The sequence below is a fragment of the Aquarana catesbeiana genome, unplaced genomic scaffold, assembly GCF_042186555.1.
Source record: "Aquarana catesbeiana isolate 2022-GZ unplaced genomic scaffold, ASM4218655v1 unanchor232, whole genome shotgun sequence".
Lineage (NCBI taxonomy): Eukaryota > Metazoa > Chordata > Amphibia > Anura > Ranidae > Aquarana > Aquarana catesbeiana.
The window spans coordinates 897,042-916,035 of record NW_027362660.1 but is presented as its reverse complement, the minus strand read 5'-3'; the positions used below and the strand labels follow the sequence as shown (position 1 = coordinate 916,035).

Here is an 18,994-nt window from a genome sequence, read left to right as displayed (position 1 = left end):
TAGTGGACAGTATAGTGGTCAGTATAGTGTAGTGGACAGTATAGTGTAGTGGGCAGTATAGTGGACAGTATAGTGTAGTGGACAGTATAGTGTAGTGGACAGTATAGTGGACAGTATAGTGTAGTGGGCAGTGTAGTGGACAGTATAGCGGTTAGTGTAGTGGGCAGTATAGTGTAGTGGACAGTATAGTGGTCAGTATAGTGTAGTGGGCAGTATAGTGGGCAGTATAGTGTAGTGGACAGTATAGTGTAGTGGTAAGTATAGCGGACAGGATAGTATAGTGGACAGTTTAGTGGACAATGTAGTGGTCAATGTAGTGGTCAGTATAGTGGATAGTGTAGTGGACAGTATAGAGGTCAGTATAGTGGACAGTATAGTGTAGTGGGTAGTGTAGTGGGCAGTATAGTGTAGTGGACAGTATAGTGGTCAGTGTAGTGGACAGTATAGTGTAGTGGACAGTATAGCGGTCAGTGTAGTGGGCAGTATAGTGTAGTGGACAGTATAGTGGTCAGTATAATGTAATGGGCAGTATAGTGGGCAGTATAGTGTAGTGGACAGTATAGCGGTCAGTGTACTGAGCAGTATAGTGTAGTGGACAGTATAGTAGTCAGTGTAGTATAGTGGTCAGTGTAGTGGACAGTAGAGTGTAGTGGTCAGTATAGGAATCAGGTTGGTTAGTACTGGTTAGGGACAGGACTCGGGGAGTGCTAAAAGTCCACAGGTTAGGGGGCGCAAATTACTTGCCTTGCCCCGGGCGCTGACAACCCACGCTATGCCACTGACAACACCATATGTGGGGAGTGTAGTTTGAGGTATTTGAAGAGCACCGTTCTTTTAAATTTGGAATTGAGCCCCCGAACATTCCAGGGTACTATGTTAAACTTAGGGGTATACCGGGCAGTCATGGTGTACTTGCAAAGGGAAGAGAGGAAGGAGGAGCATATCCAGCCTATGAGTACATCTCAGGAGCAGCAAGAACCCAGGGGGCCTTTACCAGGTAGAGTCATGACCAGTGAATAACCAAACAAACAAAATAACATGCACATAGACACATAAAATAAACAATACTCGTGGTGACAGCAAGGTGTCAATCCTGCCCTTATCTGAGGACATCCATGAAAACTTTTGAATGTTCAGATCGGGCCTATATCCAAAAAAAGAAACTTAACACCTTTAAACTTTAACTAGCAACAGTTCAATGCTATGTGTTAATACTTGCAGTTCTCCGGGAGGACAAGCAGGTACAAGACAGCAACAGCACTACACATTGTACCAGGTTCCCTAAGGTTGGGGGGGGGGGGGTGCTGCCTGCTAGTAGCAGCAGGCACTTGTGGAGTCCAGGGGGAGGTGAGTGAGCAGGAGCAATAGGGGTACATGGGGAGATGTCAGAGCTATGGAGCCAGGAGGGGAAGTCAGGAGGTATGGGTGTGGGAAATTGGCAGGTCTTAGGAGAGTCAGCTCATTTAGCCTGGGGAGTGAGGAGTAGTGCGGAGGGGGACATTTCAGATGTCCACAAAATTGGGGCAGGCAGCAAGATATGTAAAGTACTTGTGTGGTGTTCGGGTGGGTGTCAGCGGGTGTCCTGCCAAGCTGATGCAGCCTCTGGGTTGTCAAAGAAGCATGTATGGTCTCCATCTGTGATTCTCATCCTGCTGGGGTAGAGTAGACTGAAACGGATGCCTTTTTCCCTCAGCCTCTTGGGTACTTCTGTAAAGGACTTACGCCTTTGCTGAATTTCCTGAGAATAATCGAGGGGAAGAACTGCAACTTGGTATCTTCATATTTGACGTAAGGCTTGGCCCGGGCTGCGGTCTCAGTCCTGAACACCTCTGTTAGGAGTCTTTCAGTAAATTCAGTGGGCCTGGAGCCTTCTGCCGCAATATGTATTCTTCTACATATGTTTGGTAAAAAAAATCATAATAAGTGTATATTGATTGGTTTGCGCAAAAGTTATACCATCTACGAAATAGGGGATGTATTTATGGCATTTTTATTATTTATTTTTTTTTTTTTTTTACTAGTAATGGCAGTGATCAGTGATTTTTAGAGGGACTGCGACATTGCGGTGGACAGATCGGACACTTATGACAATTTTGGGATCATTGACATTTATACAGCGATCAGTGCTATAAAAACGCACTGATTACTCTGTAAAAGTCACTGGCAGGGAAGGGGTTAACACTAGGGTGAGATCAAGGGGTTAAATGTGTTCCCTGGGAGGTGTTTCTAACTGTGGGAGGATGGGACTGACTGGAGGAATAGAGAGATCGCTGTTCCTAATCACTAGGCACTGCAGATCTCTCTCTACTCCTCTGTCAGAACGGGGAGCTGTCTGTTTACATTGACAGATCCCTGTTCTGGCTCTCTTTCCCACGATCTTGGGTCGCTGGGGGACATCGCGGCCGTCGCCCATGTGCATCGGCTCCCCCTGCTATGGCTCTTAAAGGAGCTGATGTACAGCTACGGCGATTCGTGGGAACGAGCCGACCTGTCAGTATGACGGCGGCTGTTCGGCAAGTGGTTAAGTAAACTGATCCATGTGCAAATTCATATACAACATCAAGTGCTTTGTGCTCAAGATGCTGTTCTCTGCAGATCCACTGCTTCCACTTTGCAGCTACTTCTTTAATCTTATAGTATTTGCTGCTATGTTAAATAAAGTAAAATCTGTGCAAATTCATGTAATCATACAATATTTTGTGCTCAATATAGTGTTCTCTGCAAGTCCACTGCTTCCACTTTGCATCTACTTCAATGAACTTATTTTGCTAAAAATAAATCCACCAATCAATGAAAAGTTGATAAGGTGTAAAGTTCTCGGTGCTCCAAACTGTGCCAGCTGTAGTGTAGCCACGCCTTCTTCCACCTCTTACACACGTGATGGTGAGGGCGCCCCCTTAGTAGTGCTTCCCCACTCACCAGAGCAATATGACTCCCAGCTTTTCATCTACCAGAGTCACCAACATCCTTCACACTCTCCTCACCTCCGATGGCAAAGGAACTGGATCCTCCTCGCTCACTCCTGCAAGTCTGCTGCATCTTCTGTCATCTCCCTCCTAGACTCCTCCTCCAACCGCTGTTCCAGCAGGAGCTCCGCCTCTTCATACACACTCAGAGCTCCGCCTCTTCATACACACTCAGAGCTCCGCCCCTTCATACACACTCAGAGCTCCGCCTCTTCATACACACTCAGAGCTCCATCCCTTCATACACACTCAGAGCTCTGCCCCTTCATACACGCTCAGAGCTCCGCCTCTTCATACACACTCAGAGCTCCGCCTCTTCATAAACACTCAGAGCTCCGCCCCTTCATACACACTCAGAGCTCCGTCCCTTCATACACACTCAGAGCTCTGCCCCTTCATACACGCTCAGAGCTCCGCCCCTTCATACACGCTCAGAGCTCCGCCTCTTCATACACGCTCAGAGCTCCGCCTCTTCATCACGCTCAGAGCTCCGCCTCTTCATACACACTCAGGGCTCCGCCCCTTTTTCATACACACTCAGAGCTCCGCCCCTTTATGCACACTCAGAGCTCCGCCTCTTCATACACACTCAGAGCTCCACCTCTTCATACACACTCAGAGCTCCGCCCCTTTATGCACACTCAGAGCTCCGCCTCTTCATACACACTCAGAGCTCCGCCTCTTCATACACGCTCAGAGCTCCGCCTCTTCATACACGCTCAGAGCTCCGCCTCTTCATACACACTCAGGGCTCCGCCCCTTTTTCATACACACTCAGAGCTCCGCCCCTTTATGCACACTCAGAGCTCCGCCTCTTCATACACACTCAGAGCTCCACCTCTTCATACACACTCAGGGCTCCGCCTCTTCATACACACTCAGAGCTCCGCCTCTTCATACACACTCAGAGCTCCGCCTCTTCATACACGCTCAGAGCTCCGCCTCTTCATACACACTCAGGGCTCCGCCCCTTTTTCATACACACTCAGAGCTCCGCCCCTTTATGCACACTCAGAGCTCCGCCTCTTCATACACACTCAGAGCTCCACCTCTTCATACACACTCAGGGCTCCGCCTCTTCATACACTCAGAGCTCTGCCTCTTCATACACACTCAGAGCTCCACCTCTTCATACACACTCAGAGCTCCGCCCCTTTATGCACACTCAGAGCTCCGCCTCTTCATACACACTCAGAGCTCCGCCTCTTCATACACGCTCAGAGCTCCGCCTCTTCATACACGCTCAGAGCTCCGCCTCTTCATACACACTCAGGGCTCCGCCCCTTTTTCATACACACTCAGAGCTCCGCCCCTTTATGCACACTCAGAGCTCCGCCTCTTCATACACACTCAGAGCTCCACCTCTTCATACACACTCAGGGCTCCACCTCTTCATACACACTCAGAGCTCCGCCTCTTCATACACACTCAGAGCTCCGCCTCTTCATACACACTCAGAGCTCCACCTCTTCATACACACTCAGGGCTCCGCCTCTTCATACACTCAGAGCTCCGCCTCTTCATACACACTCAGGGAGTAGAGGAAGGGGAATCCCACATCGTGTAACACCTTTTATTAAAAGGGAATACTAAAAACTGCACTCACTGAAGAACAGATGTGACACAACGCTTGTATAACCAATACTGGGAAGTACTGTGTGTTCCACAACTTCCGGTTCCGGTGACATCACTTCTTGGTATTGGTTATACAAGCGTTGTGTCACATCTGTTCTTCGGTGAGTGCAGTTTTTAGTATTTCCTTTTAATAAAAGGTGTTACACAATGTGAGATTCACCTTTCCTGGTGTCTCCATGACAGCATACATGTGGTAGTACCCCCCGCCCACAAGACCAGTGCATAGCTATAAAGAGTTAACACCCACACAACAGCCCATTTCACGGAACTCACAGCCAGTGTGAAGAGAAGAAACCCTTACCTGCCACCTTTGGTGGTTTTCCGGTGAGGTTCAGCCTCTCCTGTAGCACAGTCCCTGACCTTGGGATGCTAAATGCTCTGATAAGGCAGGGAGTCCCTTCTGTGGATCTTTTGGGGTGAAAAATTGGGTGCTAACTAGCTCCACATACAGCAGTGCAGCCAGGGCTTAAAGGTTCCTCAGAAGAGCTGGAGCCTGCCTTTCAGAGGTGAGTGGATTCGTGGAACTGTGACACTTCATTTCCAAGATAAGTATGTTTTCTAATTTTTTTGGAATTTATCTGTGAACGGCCTCATAGGTTGTGTGTTACTTCTCCCCTCGGATGAGCTGCAGCTGCACCATGTTCCAGTAGGCATTCTAGTGGCAATTGTGGAAGGGAAAGCTGTGTCTACATTCAAGGGAATTCTGCACTATGCGGAACGTGTAAAGTAGATGGAGCTCACTTGGGGGCCATCTTTGGTTTGGGCAAGTACTCCCCCAGTGGGCATCTTGGAGTTGGGCAAGACTGCCTGGAAGCCATCTTGGAAATGGGCACAGTGAGAAGGTTGCCAGGAGTGGGAGGCAGGTGTTTCATCAGATTAGGCGACCCGTCAGAATGTGTAACTGAAATTATGTTCTGTCACCACCATCTTGCTACACCCCGCAATCCTCAATAGTAAGGATATACTGAGAAGGGGGAAAGCGGACATCTTGTTACACCCACTGGAGTTTTGCATTTTACACTTATTTTTAACAGTAAAGTGAGTTTATATAGTGAAATGCAGTATTTAGAACTCTGTCTGAATGTTTAGATTTTGAATTTTTAAAAGCAGCAAACTTCTGTTAGATTAGCAAACCTATGAAATGAGCAGGCTTGCCACTGCTTTTAAAATTCAACATCTAATCAGCCAGACTGAGTTTTAAGTACTGTATTTCACTATATAAACTCACTTTACTGTTAAAAATAAGTGTAAAATGCAAAACTCCAGTGGGTGTACCAAGATGTCCGCTTTCCCCCTTCTCAGTGAATCCTTACTATGGAGGAGGGCGGGGTGTAGCAAGATGGCAGCAACTGAACGTCACTTCCGTTACACATTCTGACAGGTCGCCATATCTGACGAAACACAGGCAGAAGAGTTGAGGAACATGGGTTTAAAGACCCAGCGGCTTATAGATAGGATAGGACTTCATACCAGCACACCCATAGCCACAAAACCTGCATCAGGGGCCATTTCCTGCTACCTAGCAGATTAATGTGCCCTAGCTCATCTCTCAGTGGGGCATTATTATTATACCTGACTTAATGCCAGTGTTCAAGTTGCCCTGCACTATGGGCTCACTGCATAACAAAGATCCACATGGTTCCTACAGTATAGGTAAGGGTCATCGGATTTAGAACAGGATTTGTTCTAAGTCCCGGAGTGAACAAGTTCCAGCACTTAGCTTAACTTGCACGCACTAGTAAGGGCACCAACACCCGACCTGCGGCTTGTGCAGGGTGTCCCTGGGCCCACACTGCTGTGTATATGTGACAGGCAGCTGGTGGTGAGACATACCGGCTGCTGCACAGTGCACTACAGAGGGGCTTGCGACTACTCCTCCTTGGCTGTGATGCAGACAGGGGGAGAGAGGCAGGGAGGAGTCATGTCAGGCTCAGATCTATGGTGGTGGTGGGGTGGGCTGCTCCCCTGTGCCCTGCTTCTGAGAGAAGTGACAGCGGCTGTGCTCTCTCCTGTCATTCCAGTGATCCTCCATATGGCAGGTGACACGGGATCTATAGATTGGATTGTACACTGTATGATCAGCGCCCCGTGTCCTCCAAGAGCTGCTTATCTACTGGCAGCAAGAAATGTGGATGGGACGGTAATCATACAGTGTAAAATCTGATCTATGGTGTCATGTGCTGCATAGAGGAGCTCTGGAATGACAGGAGGGAGATAGGTTTGTAAATGGGGTGGGGTTGCACAGGGAAGGTAAATTTGGGCAGGGGTATTTTTGCTAGGGAGAGGAATGAGGGGGGGGGTGTTCTAGGAGGGTGTGGGGGTATTTTGGTTAAGAGGAAGAATGGGGGGATTTGACCCCTTGTATCCTGCCCTACTGACTCCTGTCCTCCGTCCTGCTGACTCCTGTACCCTGCCCTACTGACTCCTGTCCTCCGTCCTGCTGACTCCTGTACCCTGCCCTACTGACTCCTGTCCTCCGTCCTGCTGACTCCTATACCCTGCCCTACTGACGACTGTCCTCAGTCCTGCTGACTCCTATACCCTGCCCTACTGACGACTGTCCTCAGTCCTGCTGACTCCTGTACCCTGCCCTACTGACCACTGCCCTCCGTCCTGCTGACTCCTATACCCTGCCCTACTGACTCCTGTCCTCCGTCCTGCTGACTCCTATACCCTGCCCTACTGACCACTGCCCTCCGTCCTGCTGACTCCTATACCCTGCCCTACTGACTCCTGTCCTCCGTCCTGCTGACTCCTATACCCTGCCCTACTGACCACTGCCCTCCGTCCTGCTGACTCCTATACCCTGCCCTACTGACCACTGCCCTCCGTCCTGCTGACTACTGTACCCTGCCCTACTGACCACTGCCCTCCGTCCTGCTGACTCCTGTACCCTGCCCTACTGACTCCTGTCCTCCATCCTGCTGACTCCTATACCCTGCCCTATCAACTCCTGTCCTCTGTCCTGCTGACCCCTGTAACCTGCCCTACTGACTCCTGTCATCATTCCTGCAGACTCCTGTACCCTGCCCCACTGACTCCTGTCCTCCATCCTGCTGACCCATGTATCCTGCCCTACTGACTCCTGTCCTCCATCTTGCTGACCCCCTGTAGCCAGCCCTATTGACTGCTGTCCCCCATCCTGCTGACCAGTGTACCCTGCCCTACTGACTTCTGTCCTCGGTCCTGCTGACCCCTGTATCCTGCCCTACTGACTCCTTTCCTGCATCCTGCTGATCCCTATACCCTGCCCTATTTACTCCTGTCCTATGTCCTGCTGACCCCTGTACCCTGCCCTATTGACTCCTGTCTTCTATCCTTCTGACCAGTGTACCCTGCCCTATTGATTCCTATCCTCTCTGTCCTGCTGACCCCTGTACCCTGCCCTATTGACTCTTGTACTTGTCCTGCTGATTTCTGTATCCTGCCCTATTGACTCCTGTCCTTTGTCCCCTGTACCCTGCCCTATTGACTCCTGTCCTCTGTCCTGCTGACCCCTGTACCCTGCCCTATTGACTCCTGTCCTCTGTCCTGCTGACCCCTGTACCCTGTCCCATTGACTACTGTGCTCGTCCTGCTGATTCATGTACCCTGCCCTACTGACTCTTGTCCTTGGTCCTGCTGACCCCTGTATCCTGCCCTACTGATTCCTGTCCTCCATCCTGCTGACCCCTGTATCCTGCCCTACTGATTCCTGTCATCCATCCTGCTGACCCCTGTACCCTGTCCCACTGACTACTGTCCTCCATCCTGCTGACCCATGTATCCTGCCCTACTGACTCCTGCCCTCCATCTTGCTGACCCCCTGTACCCTGCCCTATCGACTGCTGTCCTCCATCCTGCTGACCAGTGTACCCTGTCCTATTGATTCCTGTCCTCTGCCCTGCTGATCCCTGTACCCTGCCCTATTGACTCCTGTCCTCTGTCCTCTGTACCCTTTCCTATTGACTCCTGTCCTCTGTCCTCTGTACCCTGTCCTATTGACTCCTGTCCTCCGTCCTACTGACCCCTGTACCCTGCCCTAGTGACTCCTGTGCTCTGTCCTGCTAAATCCTGTACCCTGCCCTAGTGACTCCTGTGCTCTGTCCTGCTAAATCCTGTACCCTGCCCTAGTGACTCCTGTGCTCTGTCCTGCTAAATCCTGTACCCTGCCCTAGTGACTCCTGTGCTCTGTCCTGCTAAATCCTGTACCCTGCCCTATTGACTCCTGTCCTCTGTCCTGCTGACCCCTGTACCTTGCCCTACTGACTTCTGTCTTCTGTCCTGCTGATCCCTATACCCTGCCCTATTGACTTCTGTCATCTGTCCTGCTGACCCCTGTACCCTGCCCTACTGACTCCTGTCCTCCGTCCTGCTGACCCCTGTACCCTGCCCTACTGACTCCTGTCCTCCGTCCTGCTGACCCCTGTACCCTGCCCTACTGACTCCTGTGCTCTGTCCTGCTCACCCCTGTACCTTGCCTATTGACTCCTGTCCTCCTGACCCCTGTACTTACACTCCTTAAGCCCCCCCACTATAAGCTGTTGGTTACACCCACATTTTGTTGCGGTGTGCTAAGCGTGCCACAGATCATTTCCGCCTGGTGTCCCTTATTGTGAACTTCAAAAGTTGAGAGGTATGTATTTTGCTGCTAAAAGAGTGCATTTGGGTGCTAACTGGCCTCTCCCTTGGCTAAGTAGCCCAGCCTATCCAACTGACAGGAATATGTGTGAGAGAAGCACCAGAAATCCAATCCGAGGTATAGAAAATCCTTTTCCATACTGCAAACACCAACACTATGACCTGAAGAGTGTGTCAGGACAGAAGCTCTCCTGCTCATAATGCTTAGTCGCATGGAATTGCTGTGAATCCTGCGTGACGCCACATTTATAAAGTAAATAATGTGTCAAGAACGCCTTAAAGAGGGCGACAGAAGCTCTTCTGTCCATTAATCATAGCCGCAAAAGATTGCTGTTGGCCTGGGTAAAGTTACCAAATCCAAGTTATTGTGAATAACTCAAGCCGCATTTCAATACTGTTGCTACCAACTGCATTAAGCCTCCCTCAGCAGAGAGCCGGCCAGCTGCTGGCAAGACAGACCAGAGAGGATAAGCTGGTACTTTATGTTCATCCTTAGGCTTTGCCCCATGCTGGCCATTTTTCTTTACGGTAGACAAGTTTACTATAAGTGGAGAAGAACAAGAGAAGAGAGGTAAGAAACCAGAGGATCTAGTAAGAAACTTGCTACAGCATGTCCTCTGTTGGCAGAAGTAGCCTGCATGGTCTTCCAGGGACAGGTTTTCTTTGAGGTAGCCCAGGTCAACAGCATTGGAGATGCAAATGAAGTTGAACACCTGTCATTACTAGGGGAAGAAGGTTAAAGTATAGATTGCATGGTCTTTTTCCCTTTCTATTTGTTAAGAAGCGTCTTTTCTCCACTTGTGGCCTCTGCATATCCTCTGAAGGTTTTCTGAGTCAAGGTGTTGCTACCCCAGTTGTGGTGGCAAACAGTTCACTATCCAAAAGCCCTTGGTGGCATTACCTGGTATGCATCTTGAAACTTTAAGGGCGGTTTCAAATGCAAGTTTTCCATAGAAAAATACAAAATGTGCATTGCCTCCCTTCGCCTTTGTTCTTCAAGGTACAAGTTGACTCAGTCTTTGGCGATTTCCCTATTGCTGAGGCTCAGGGGTCTGGCTCTGGAGTAAGGAAGTTTTCTCTTCCCGTTTTAAGGAATCCCCACGGATCGTTTTGGGGAAGAGACATAGACACGCTTGGTTGTCTTCGGCATCTTGTTTCCCAAGGTAACATCCAGAAGTTCTGGGCTGTTTTATATACGCTGGATCCAAGCAGACAATGCCAGGAAGGTGGGATACTTTTTCCATCCAATGTGTCTTTTATACTTAAAAAAATTATATCACCACCAATAAATGTCTCTAAAACCTCCAGAGCTTCTTCCTCCAAATCTCAGTTTTTGCTCCAGCAAGCCGTGCATAGGGGGTGCAAAACACCTCCTTCCCCAAACACCAATCCTGTGTTTTCTGGGTTCTCACTTTCAGATTGTGCACTCACTAGACCTTCATCACCCTCTTAATAAGTGGGTCCACTTTGGAGGAACCCTGGTAAGGAAATGCCTATCCCCCTTGGTGGGAGTGGAGATGACCCATCTATAAGGATATACAGTATATACACACACAGCACAAGACCGTGTTTCTCAGGGCTGCAGTTCCTCTGAGCTCCACAAGGTGGTAATCTCACTTTTTTCCAGGGAGGAAATCTCTATGGAATACAGACAGGAAGTGATGTCATGTACAAACAGGAAGTGATGTCAAGTACAGACAGGAAGTTCCGGATGAGAGGTGAGTCAGGAGGAAGTAGAGAGAAGACATTGCTGAAAGTGGCAGCAGAGGAGGTAATAAGATCTTATTTTCTATTTACACCCAGTAACCCCCCGTCATGTCCGTCCTCTTCCTCCATAGTCACTGTGATGTCTTTTATCTCCAGCAGATGACGATACACACATATATAGTGTGGAAATGTAGATTAACCCCTTCAGAAGTCCATTTTTCAGTTTAGGAGAGTTGGGACACACCCGGGAGAAATGATTCTGTGTACAGAAACCAGAGTCACAGCTCCTCCTCCCATTGTCCCTCCACCCAGAGTCAGACAATCCTATGACATCACACTGACCTCACAGTCTCTCCTACTAATGTCCCTCCTTTCAGAGTCAGACAGTCCTATGACATCACACTGACCTCACAGCTCTACCTCCCAATGTCCCACCATCCAGAGTCAGACAATCCTATGACATCATACTGACTTCACAGGCTAGCTCCTCCTCCCAATGTCCCTCGATCCAGAGTCAGAGAATCCTATGACATCACACTGACCTCAGAGCTCCTCCTCCAAATGTCCCTCCATCCAGCTCTTTTTTTCTTTTTTATGATAGTCTTAGGATGTGGGCAGACCCTTTGCATCCTCACAACCCAAGCAGAACAGTTGATCCTGTATTTTATGTAATGATGTCAGAATTCTTTATGCCTTATGAAGTGGGGCTTTATTAAAACACAGCTGACTGGAGAGGTGAGGAGGATTCTGGGAATGTAATTTAATTTTACTAGTCGTGAAATCTGCTGACAGGAGAGGTGAGCGGTGCTGGGAATTCTGGGACATTATCCAGTAACAGACAAGGGATGTGTCTGGATGGTGACTGTATCATTGTGTGTGTCAGGTTCCTATAAGGTGTCAGGATGTCACTGTCTATTTCTCCATGGAGGAGTGGGAGTATTTAGAAGGACACAAGGATCTCTACAAGGACATCATGATGGACAATCAGCCACCCCTCACATCACCGGGTAAGAGGAGACTTTATTGTAAAGGAGAGAGCAGTACGGAGGGTCCACCTAGATCCCCCATCATCTGATAAACACATAGAAACAATGTATTCAGTCAGTGTGTGTGTTTCCTACAGATGGATCCAGTAATGGGAACCCACCAGAGAGATGTCCCCGTCCTCTGTATTCCCGGGATTCCACACAGGAAGGTCACACCATCCCTCACCATCATCAGGTAGATGAAGAACAATCACTGATAGTTATGATTTGTACACAATTGTGTTTGATACAATTAATGTTTTATTATACAGTTTATTCAGAGTGGAGACCTCTGGGATTATAATACTGATGTTAAAGAAGAGTATAAAGAGGAGGATGAGGAGTATGGAGTGATGGAGCCACCTAATACCAGGAACCCACCAGACAAGTGTCCCCATCCTCTGTATTCCTGGGATTCCACACAGGAAGGTCACACCATCCCTCACCATCATCAGGTAGATGATTGACAATATTGGTAGTTCTGATTTATAAAAAGCATGTTTGTAACAATGAATGTTTTATTATATATTCAGAATGGAAACCTCGGGGATGATAATATTGATGTTAAAGAAGAGTATAAAGAGGAGGATGAGGAGTATGGAGTGATGGAGGAGTTTTCAGAAGGACACAAGGATATGATGGAGCCACCTAATACCAGGAACCCACCAGAGAGATGTCCCCGTCCTCTGTATTCCCGGGATTCCACACAGGAAGATCACACCATCCCTCACTGTTACAAGGTTGGTGGGACGGAGCATCTAGAACGTGAACTTATGGAGATGATGTGTGGATTTTTCATGTGAGCTTATATTTTACATATGATATTTTCTCTCATTTTCTTGATTTAGAGTGGAGATCCAATCGATATAGAATTTGAGGTTAAAGCAGAAGAAGAAGAGAGGTATGTGAGGGATGATCAGCAGTCTATGGAGGAGGATGGAATAACGGGGACGTTAATAGAGGAGGACACTCCTACAGAGATCAGCACAGGTGGGTCATTAACACTTAATACATTCCTCCACCCATACTGCTCACTGATTGGTCCAGAGTAGGGAAAGGACTGGGTGATATCAGCCTGTAATACCCTGGTCACTTTCCTGAGCTGTGTTCCCTGTCCTGTATTCCTGTATTTCTCTCAGATAATCTTCCTTCTCTGTGCTGCAGACAAATTGCATGTATCTAGACTGGATTTAGGGAGATTCTGGGGTTCAGCTGGCCACAAAATGTTGATTCATGGGCATTATTGACCTTGGCAACCCGGGCATGTGATGTGGGCCTTCTTCCTCATGGTCGGGTCTAGTAGGATGTCTGACAGAGCAATCCTTCCAGTGTTACTTACTCTGTAATTTGCAGCCTGTGCCGGGTGGAGGGATATGTCTGTATAGTCTCAGACCCAAGTCACTGAGTGCAGTCTCAGGAGATGGGAGGCAGCGGTGTGGGACCTCTGCAACTTGTCTCAAGTAAAAAATGAATCTACCACTGATTAATGAATACCAATATTATGAGTCCTATCCCCTGCACTATATACTCTATATTGTACATTACATCATTCTGATACTATATAGTCCTATCTGCTGTATCTTATACAATATGTTGTACAGTTCATATTCCTGTTTTGTTACAACCATTTTCTACCAGCTGGACATTTATATCTGATGATTTGATTGGAGCACAGACTTTTACATGTGATAACATCCTAAAAACTTTGGAACCTTAAACAAAAAGTGATAATGAGGGAGGAGTCAATAACCCAATGATGGTGGTCTTCAGGATCAGTCCAGTCTTCATCTTGGTTGTTCTCCCCCCATCCCTCTGACCTCTGGTGGGGCTCAGCCCCGCTGTTATTCATGACTAAATCATGGACTAAATAAGGAAGTGCAGGACTTCTTGTGTTGGGAAGATGGCAATGAATGGTAGAGGGGGTGGGGACACTCGTCCTATAATCCCCTCATCACTGTCACTCTCTGAGTAAGGTTAATGAATAAAGAAATGATCTGGTAGGAGATGCAGAGGACCCATTTACTAGTTACCTCGAGGGTGGAATTGTAAGTTCCTCAGAGACAAAGCTGACTGATGTGGGAGGAGTCCTGGTTTAGGGGAACCAATCAGCTCATGTCTAGTAATAATCTTTTTATCTCTATTTTAGTACATGGATGGGAGATGAGGAAAACCTCAGAGGATTGTCTCACTTTGTCTCCAGACTGTAAAGTAGAAGATGAGGACATCACACAGTATAGTCCAGGAGAAAACCCGACTACCTCAAATGTCCATCCGGCACCACACAGTGTAGATGGACCATCGTATTCCTCTTATCCTGAGGAACCTCAGACTGTGGGGGACGGTGCCGTCCTTCCAACAGAGAAGAGGTTTTCCTGTACTGAATGCGGGAAGTGTTTCCATTCTAAATGCAATCTTGATGTGCATAAAAGATCTCACACAGGGGAGAAGCCGTATTCCTGTCCTGAGTGTGGAAAACGTTTTGTACAAAAATCTGATCTTGTCACACATCAACGGTGTCACACAGGGGAGAAGCCATATTCCTGTGCTGAGTGTGGAAAATGTTTTTCAGACAAGTCCAATCTTTACAAACATCAGAGATCTCACACGGGGGAGAAGCCGTATTCCTGTCCTGAGTGTGGGAAATGTTTTTCACGGAAATCTTATCTTTACACACATCAGAGATCTCACACGGGGGAGAAGCCATATACCTGTCCTGAGTGCGGGAAATGTTTTTTACAGAAGTCCAGTCTTTCCGTACATCAGAGATCTCACACGGGCGAGAAGCCATATTCCTGTCTTGAGTGCGGAAAATTTTTTTCACGGAAGTCCCATCTTTACACACATCAGAGATCTCACACGGGGGAGAAGCCGTATTCCTGTCCTCAGTGTGGGAAATGTTTTTCACAGAAGTCAGATCTCTACAGACATCAGAGATCTCACACAGGGAGAAGCCACTTTCCTGTCCCGAGAAAGGAAATTGTTCCTCACTGAAGTCCTGTCTTCCTGTACATCAGGGATCCCACACAACCCTTGAGGTGTATTAGTGTCTTAAGGGTGGGAAATGTCTTCTATATGAATGTTGCTGGACATCACAGCTCTCATGTAGGGAAGAAGCACACCCTGATATACACCTCAGATATACTCCATGGCTGATCTTCATCCTGTAAGAAACAGTTCATAAGGAGTTTAGAGATCACCAAAGACATGGATGAAGTGTTGTACTGTGTTGGCCATTGATAGCAGTAGAAAAATAAAAATGGAGTCATTACCTTTCATTGGCTGAGTATATTTTGTGGTGTAAGATTTCACAAATACTTAGAAACCTATTTTTCAAAAAAAATGTATTTGAACACATATGACAAATATTTGCCCATCTGTGAGGAATGTTGGCCATATTTATTTTATATTGTGATTTTTCTATGATCATCAGCTCCAGCTAATGTCCATAATGTGGTATTCCACTTTTTTTTCTAATGGAGATATTTCAGGAAAAATACTTCATTATTGCCACTAGATGGAGCTGATGATCATAGGAAATTCCACGTTAATCTGCGGCCAGCATTTGTAACATCTGGAGAAATGCTTGTTGTGATGATAATGTGAACTTGGCACCCCAAAAACTCTGAGAAGAAACAGGGCAGCCATGTTGTTTAGAATTTATGAGTTGAATTGATTTGATGTGTAAAGCATGTCTATGTGCACCTTACTGCAAAGGCTGGTTATAGATTGGTGTGGTTGTCACTCATCTGCACAGCTTGTCAGCAGAATTTGGCAGGGGGAAACACTGGATGCCCTCAGCTGTCATTGTGCTCTTGCTGGGCATCCATTGTGTCACTATGCATTTAAGAAGGAGTTGGCCCCCCTCCAGGCAAACTTTCCCTTAATCTACCCACTGCTATATGTCCTCCAACCTGGAGACTCTGAAGACTATAGAGTTAGTACCTCAGTATACAGAGGAGCATATATACAGAGGACATATATTTGAAATGTGTGCAAATAGACCCTCTGTTTTTAGTGTGAATTGTTAAGACAGGATAATTTGTTTTGTTTTTTTTTTTGCAGGCTGGCTGGTAAGTGTGCTGGGAAATGTTTATGTTGTGTGTGATGTAGAATAGGAGACACCTACCAGCAATGATCTGCTTTCCATAAACCCAGGAGGACATCTTCTGCAATTCACAAACTTTTAGCTGCATTCCAACACATCCTTATCATTCCAGTGATAGGACAGAGCAGAACCTCTTATCCAAATCAACCAACAGCACAACAAAGCATGGCAGACAGGCAACCCTTTGATTTTGTCCTCATAAACCTCATTACCTGAACCTAACACAATACACATCCCAGTCTGACTCTAATAGTCATCATAAACCCTTCAAGTCCAGGCTTAAGTATTTATAACAGCAAGCAGATATCCGTCCTCGCTAATGCCGCATACACACGATCGGAAATTCGGCCAGCAAAGGACCGATGAGAGCTTTTCGTCGGAAAATGCGACCGTGTGTATGCTCCATCGGACTTTTGCTGGCCGAATTCCAGCCAGCAAAAGATTGAGAGCATGTTCTTTATTATCGGTCGGAAAAATTTCCTATCCCAAAATGCGATCGTCTGTAGCAATTCTGACACGCAAAATTCCTACGCATGCTCGGAAACAATTCGACGCATGCTCGGAAGCATTGAACTTCATTTTCTCGGCTCGTCGTAGTGTTGTACGAAACCGCGTTCTTGATGGTCGGAAGTTCAGCAAACTTTTGCATGACCGTGTGTATGCAAGGCAAGCTTGAGCGGAATCCCGTCGGAAAAGTCATCATATCTTTTTCCGATGAGAATTCTGAACGTGTGTACGCGGCATAATGGTATCGGATTCATTGCCTGTCATAAATAGTTCAGCAGGTAAAAAAGCCAAATACACATTTCTGGATGGGGGGCGTGGCCTTACGAGGCATGTGAGCAGATATGCTCCATGGAGCTCCTACTGGTGATCCTTCCTATTCTCCTTGCCTCTGTTTTCATCCGAATTTTGGCTACAAAACTGCCCCCTGCTTCCCAGATACATCTGGACCCCCTGGCTAGAGGATCTGAGCCGATGCTGAACCAAGAGGATACCGTGGTCGCGGCGGCCCAGGATATCCAAGATGGTGCCTGGCAGTCTCAGCCTCAGAGAACACCACGAGGTAATGACAAGAAGACTGAACAGGGAGTAATTTCAACAAACCCTCGAAGCCCAAAGAGCAGCCCAGAGACATTCTCTATTATGCCCAGAAGCTGTCTGGCTCCACTGATCCCCCCTGGCTACAGCACAGCATGCCATACACTCCTGAGCCTGCAGCCAGGGAAAAGACAGACTTTTTTTTTTTAAAAGCCCGTGGCGTGTGAAATACACCCAAAAACTCCACCCAGGGAAAATACAGACAAGCTAGATGACACAGTGCCTCTGGAGTCTGTGCCTGATCCTATTCCTGATTTGTTTGATCTGCCTGCAGAGGAAACTTCTCAAACCACACTTGGTGAGATTCTGCATGCAGTACACAAATCCACTGCCTCAGTGGATGATTTAAAAGAGAAGTTTGGGGGGCCGAGGGAGACAGTGTCACTCCTCCGTCAAGATCTCCAGAAGATCAGGGAGAGAACCACTGCTGTTGAGGGCCGAGTGAGTGATATGGAGGATCAGATGCCCCCTCTCACCAGGGATGTGAGAATAGCTACTCAGCAAGCCTTTCAGGCTCTTAACAAAACAGATGACATAGAGAACCGCCTGAGATGCAACAATGTCCGTATAGTGGGGCTCACGGAGAAGATGGAGGGCAGGGACCCCACTGCATTTGTCAAAGGTTGGCTCCAAGAGGTGTTTGGCAAAGAGGCCTTCTCGACAATCTACACTGTGGAAAGGGCCCACAGGGTGCCCCTGTGACCTCTTCCACCTGGCAACCCACCCAGATCAATACTAGCCCAGCTCCTGAATTATAAGGCTCGGGAGGTTATGTTAAGCCTGGCCACAGAAAAGGGGGCCATACACTTTAATGGCACTAAAATATCATTCTTCCGGGATAAATACGCATAGGTGCAATTCAGACAATCGAAATTCGTAGATGTAAAAAAAATGCTACAGTTATCCTATGCCATGTTATTCCCGGCAAAGGTGAAAGTTACAGCCAGAGGTCAAAACCAGTTCTTCGAAGATGCAGCTGTCTGGTTGGATCAGAATGAACAAGACCTTCGCCACCACGGACGTCAGGAGGGTGCAGGGTGACATCCTGATTGGAATTACAAAAAATGGCATTGATGGGCACTAAGTTACCTTTACAGTTTCAATTCTGCTGCGTAGTTGTGCAATACCGGCTACCTCCTATTTGCTATGTCTTCCCAATGTGCAGCCCTCCTATAGGGCATGATATGTTTAAGGCATTTACTGCTGAATGCTCAAGGTTGTCGAAGTGCCCACCATGGTTCTTCCGTTAGCGGAATACCAGTATTCACTGGGCATGCTTGTTTATATTCATGTACATGTCTGCTATGTCTACCACATCTTTTGTATCTTGGAATGTCCGAGGGGTTAATGATCCACTAAAGCATACCATGATCACATCATGTCTGTGCAAATTCCATCTAGCCATTATTGGCCTGCAGGAGACCCACCTCCTGGGGGACAATGTTGGGTTCCTGCAGTATGAATGAGTGGGTAAATCCTATCACTCCACCCACTCTGCTTATTCATGTGGAGTGAGTAGGGATGAGCTGAACACCCCCACGGTTCGCATCCAGAACATGCGAACGGACCGAAAGTTTGCGCAAACATTCGAACACCGTTAAAGTCTATGGGACTCGAACGTGAGAAATAAAGAAAAAATTTAAAGGCTAATATACAAGTTATTGTCCTAAAAAGGGTTTGGGGACCCGGGTCCTGCCCCAGGGGACATGTATCAATGCAAAAGAAAGTTTTAAAAACTGCTGTTTTTTCAGGAGCAGTGTTTTTAATGATGCTTAAAGTGAAAAAATAAAAGTGAAATATTCCTTTAAATATCGTACTTGGGGGGTGTCTATAGT

General features: G+C 47.4%; 1 protein-coding gene across 1 annotated transcript in view; it reads left to right on the top strand.

The window, feature by feature from the left end:
* The window catches only part of LOC141121791 (uncharacterized), a 428,955-nt gene that overhangs the window by 270,227 nt on the left and 139,734 nt on the right, over nucleotides 1-18,994 (top strand). The window contains exons 10-18 of the mRNA XM_073611510.1: nucleotides 10,849-10,992; nucleotides 11,812-11,935; nucleotides 12,052-12,149; nucleotides 12,226-12,408; nucleotides 12,487-12,693; nucleotides 12,802-12,943; nucleotides 14,100-14,941; nucleotides 17,001-17,124; nucleotides 17,434-17,781. Coding sequence (XP_073467611.1) covers nucleotides 10,849-10,992; nucleotides 11,812-11,935; nucleotides 12,052-12,149; nucleotides 12,226-12,408; nucleotides 12,487-12,693; nucleotides 12,802-12,943; nucleotides 14,100-14,941; nucleotides 17,001-17,124; nucleotides 17,434-17,781 — 2,212 coding nt within the window. The remainder of the gene's footprint in view (nucleotides 1-10,848; nucleotides 10,993-11,811; nucleotides 11,936-12,051; nucleotides 12,150-12,225; nucleotides 12,409-12,486; nucleotides 12,694-12,801; nucleotides 12,944-14,099; nucleotides 14,942-17,000; nucleotides 17,125-17,433; nucleotides 17,782-18,994) is intronic.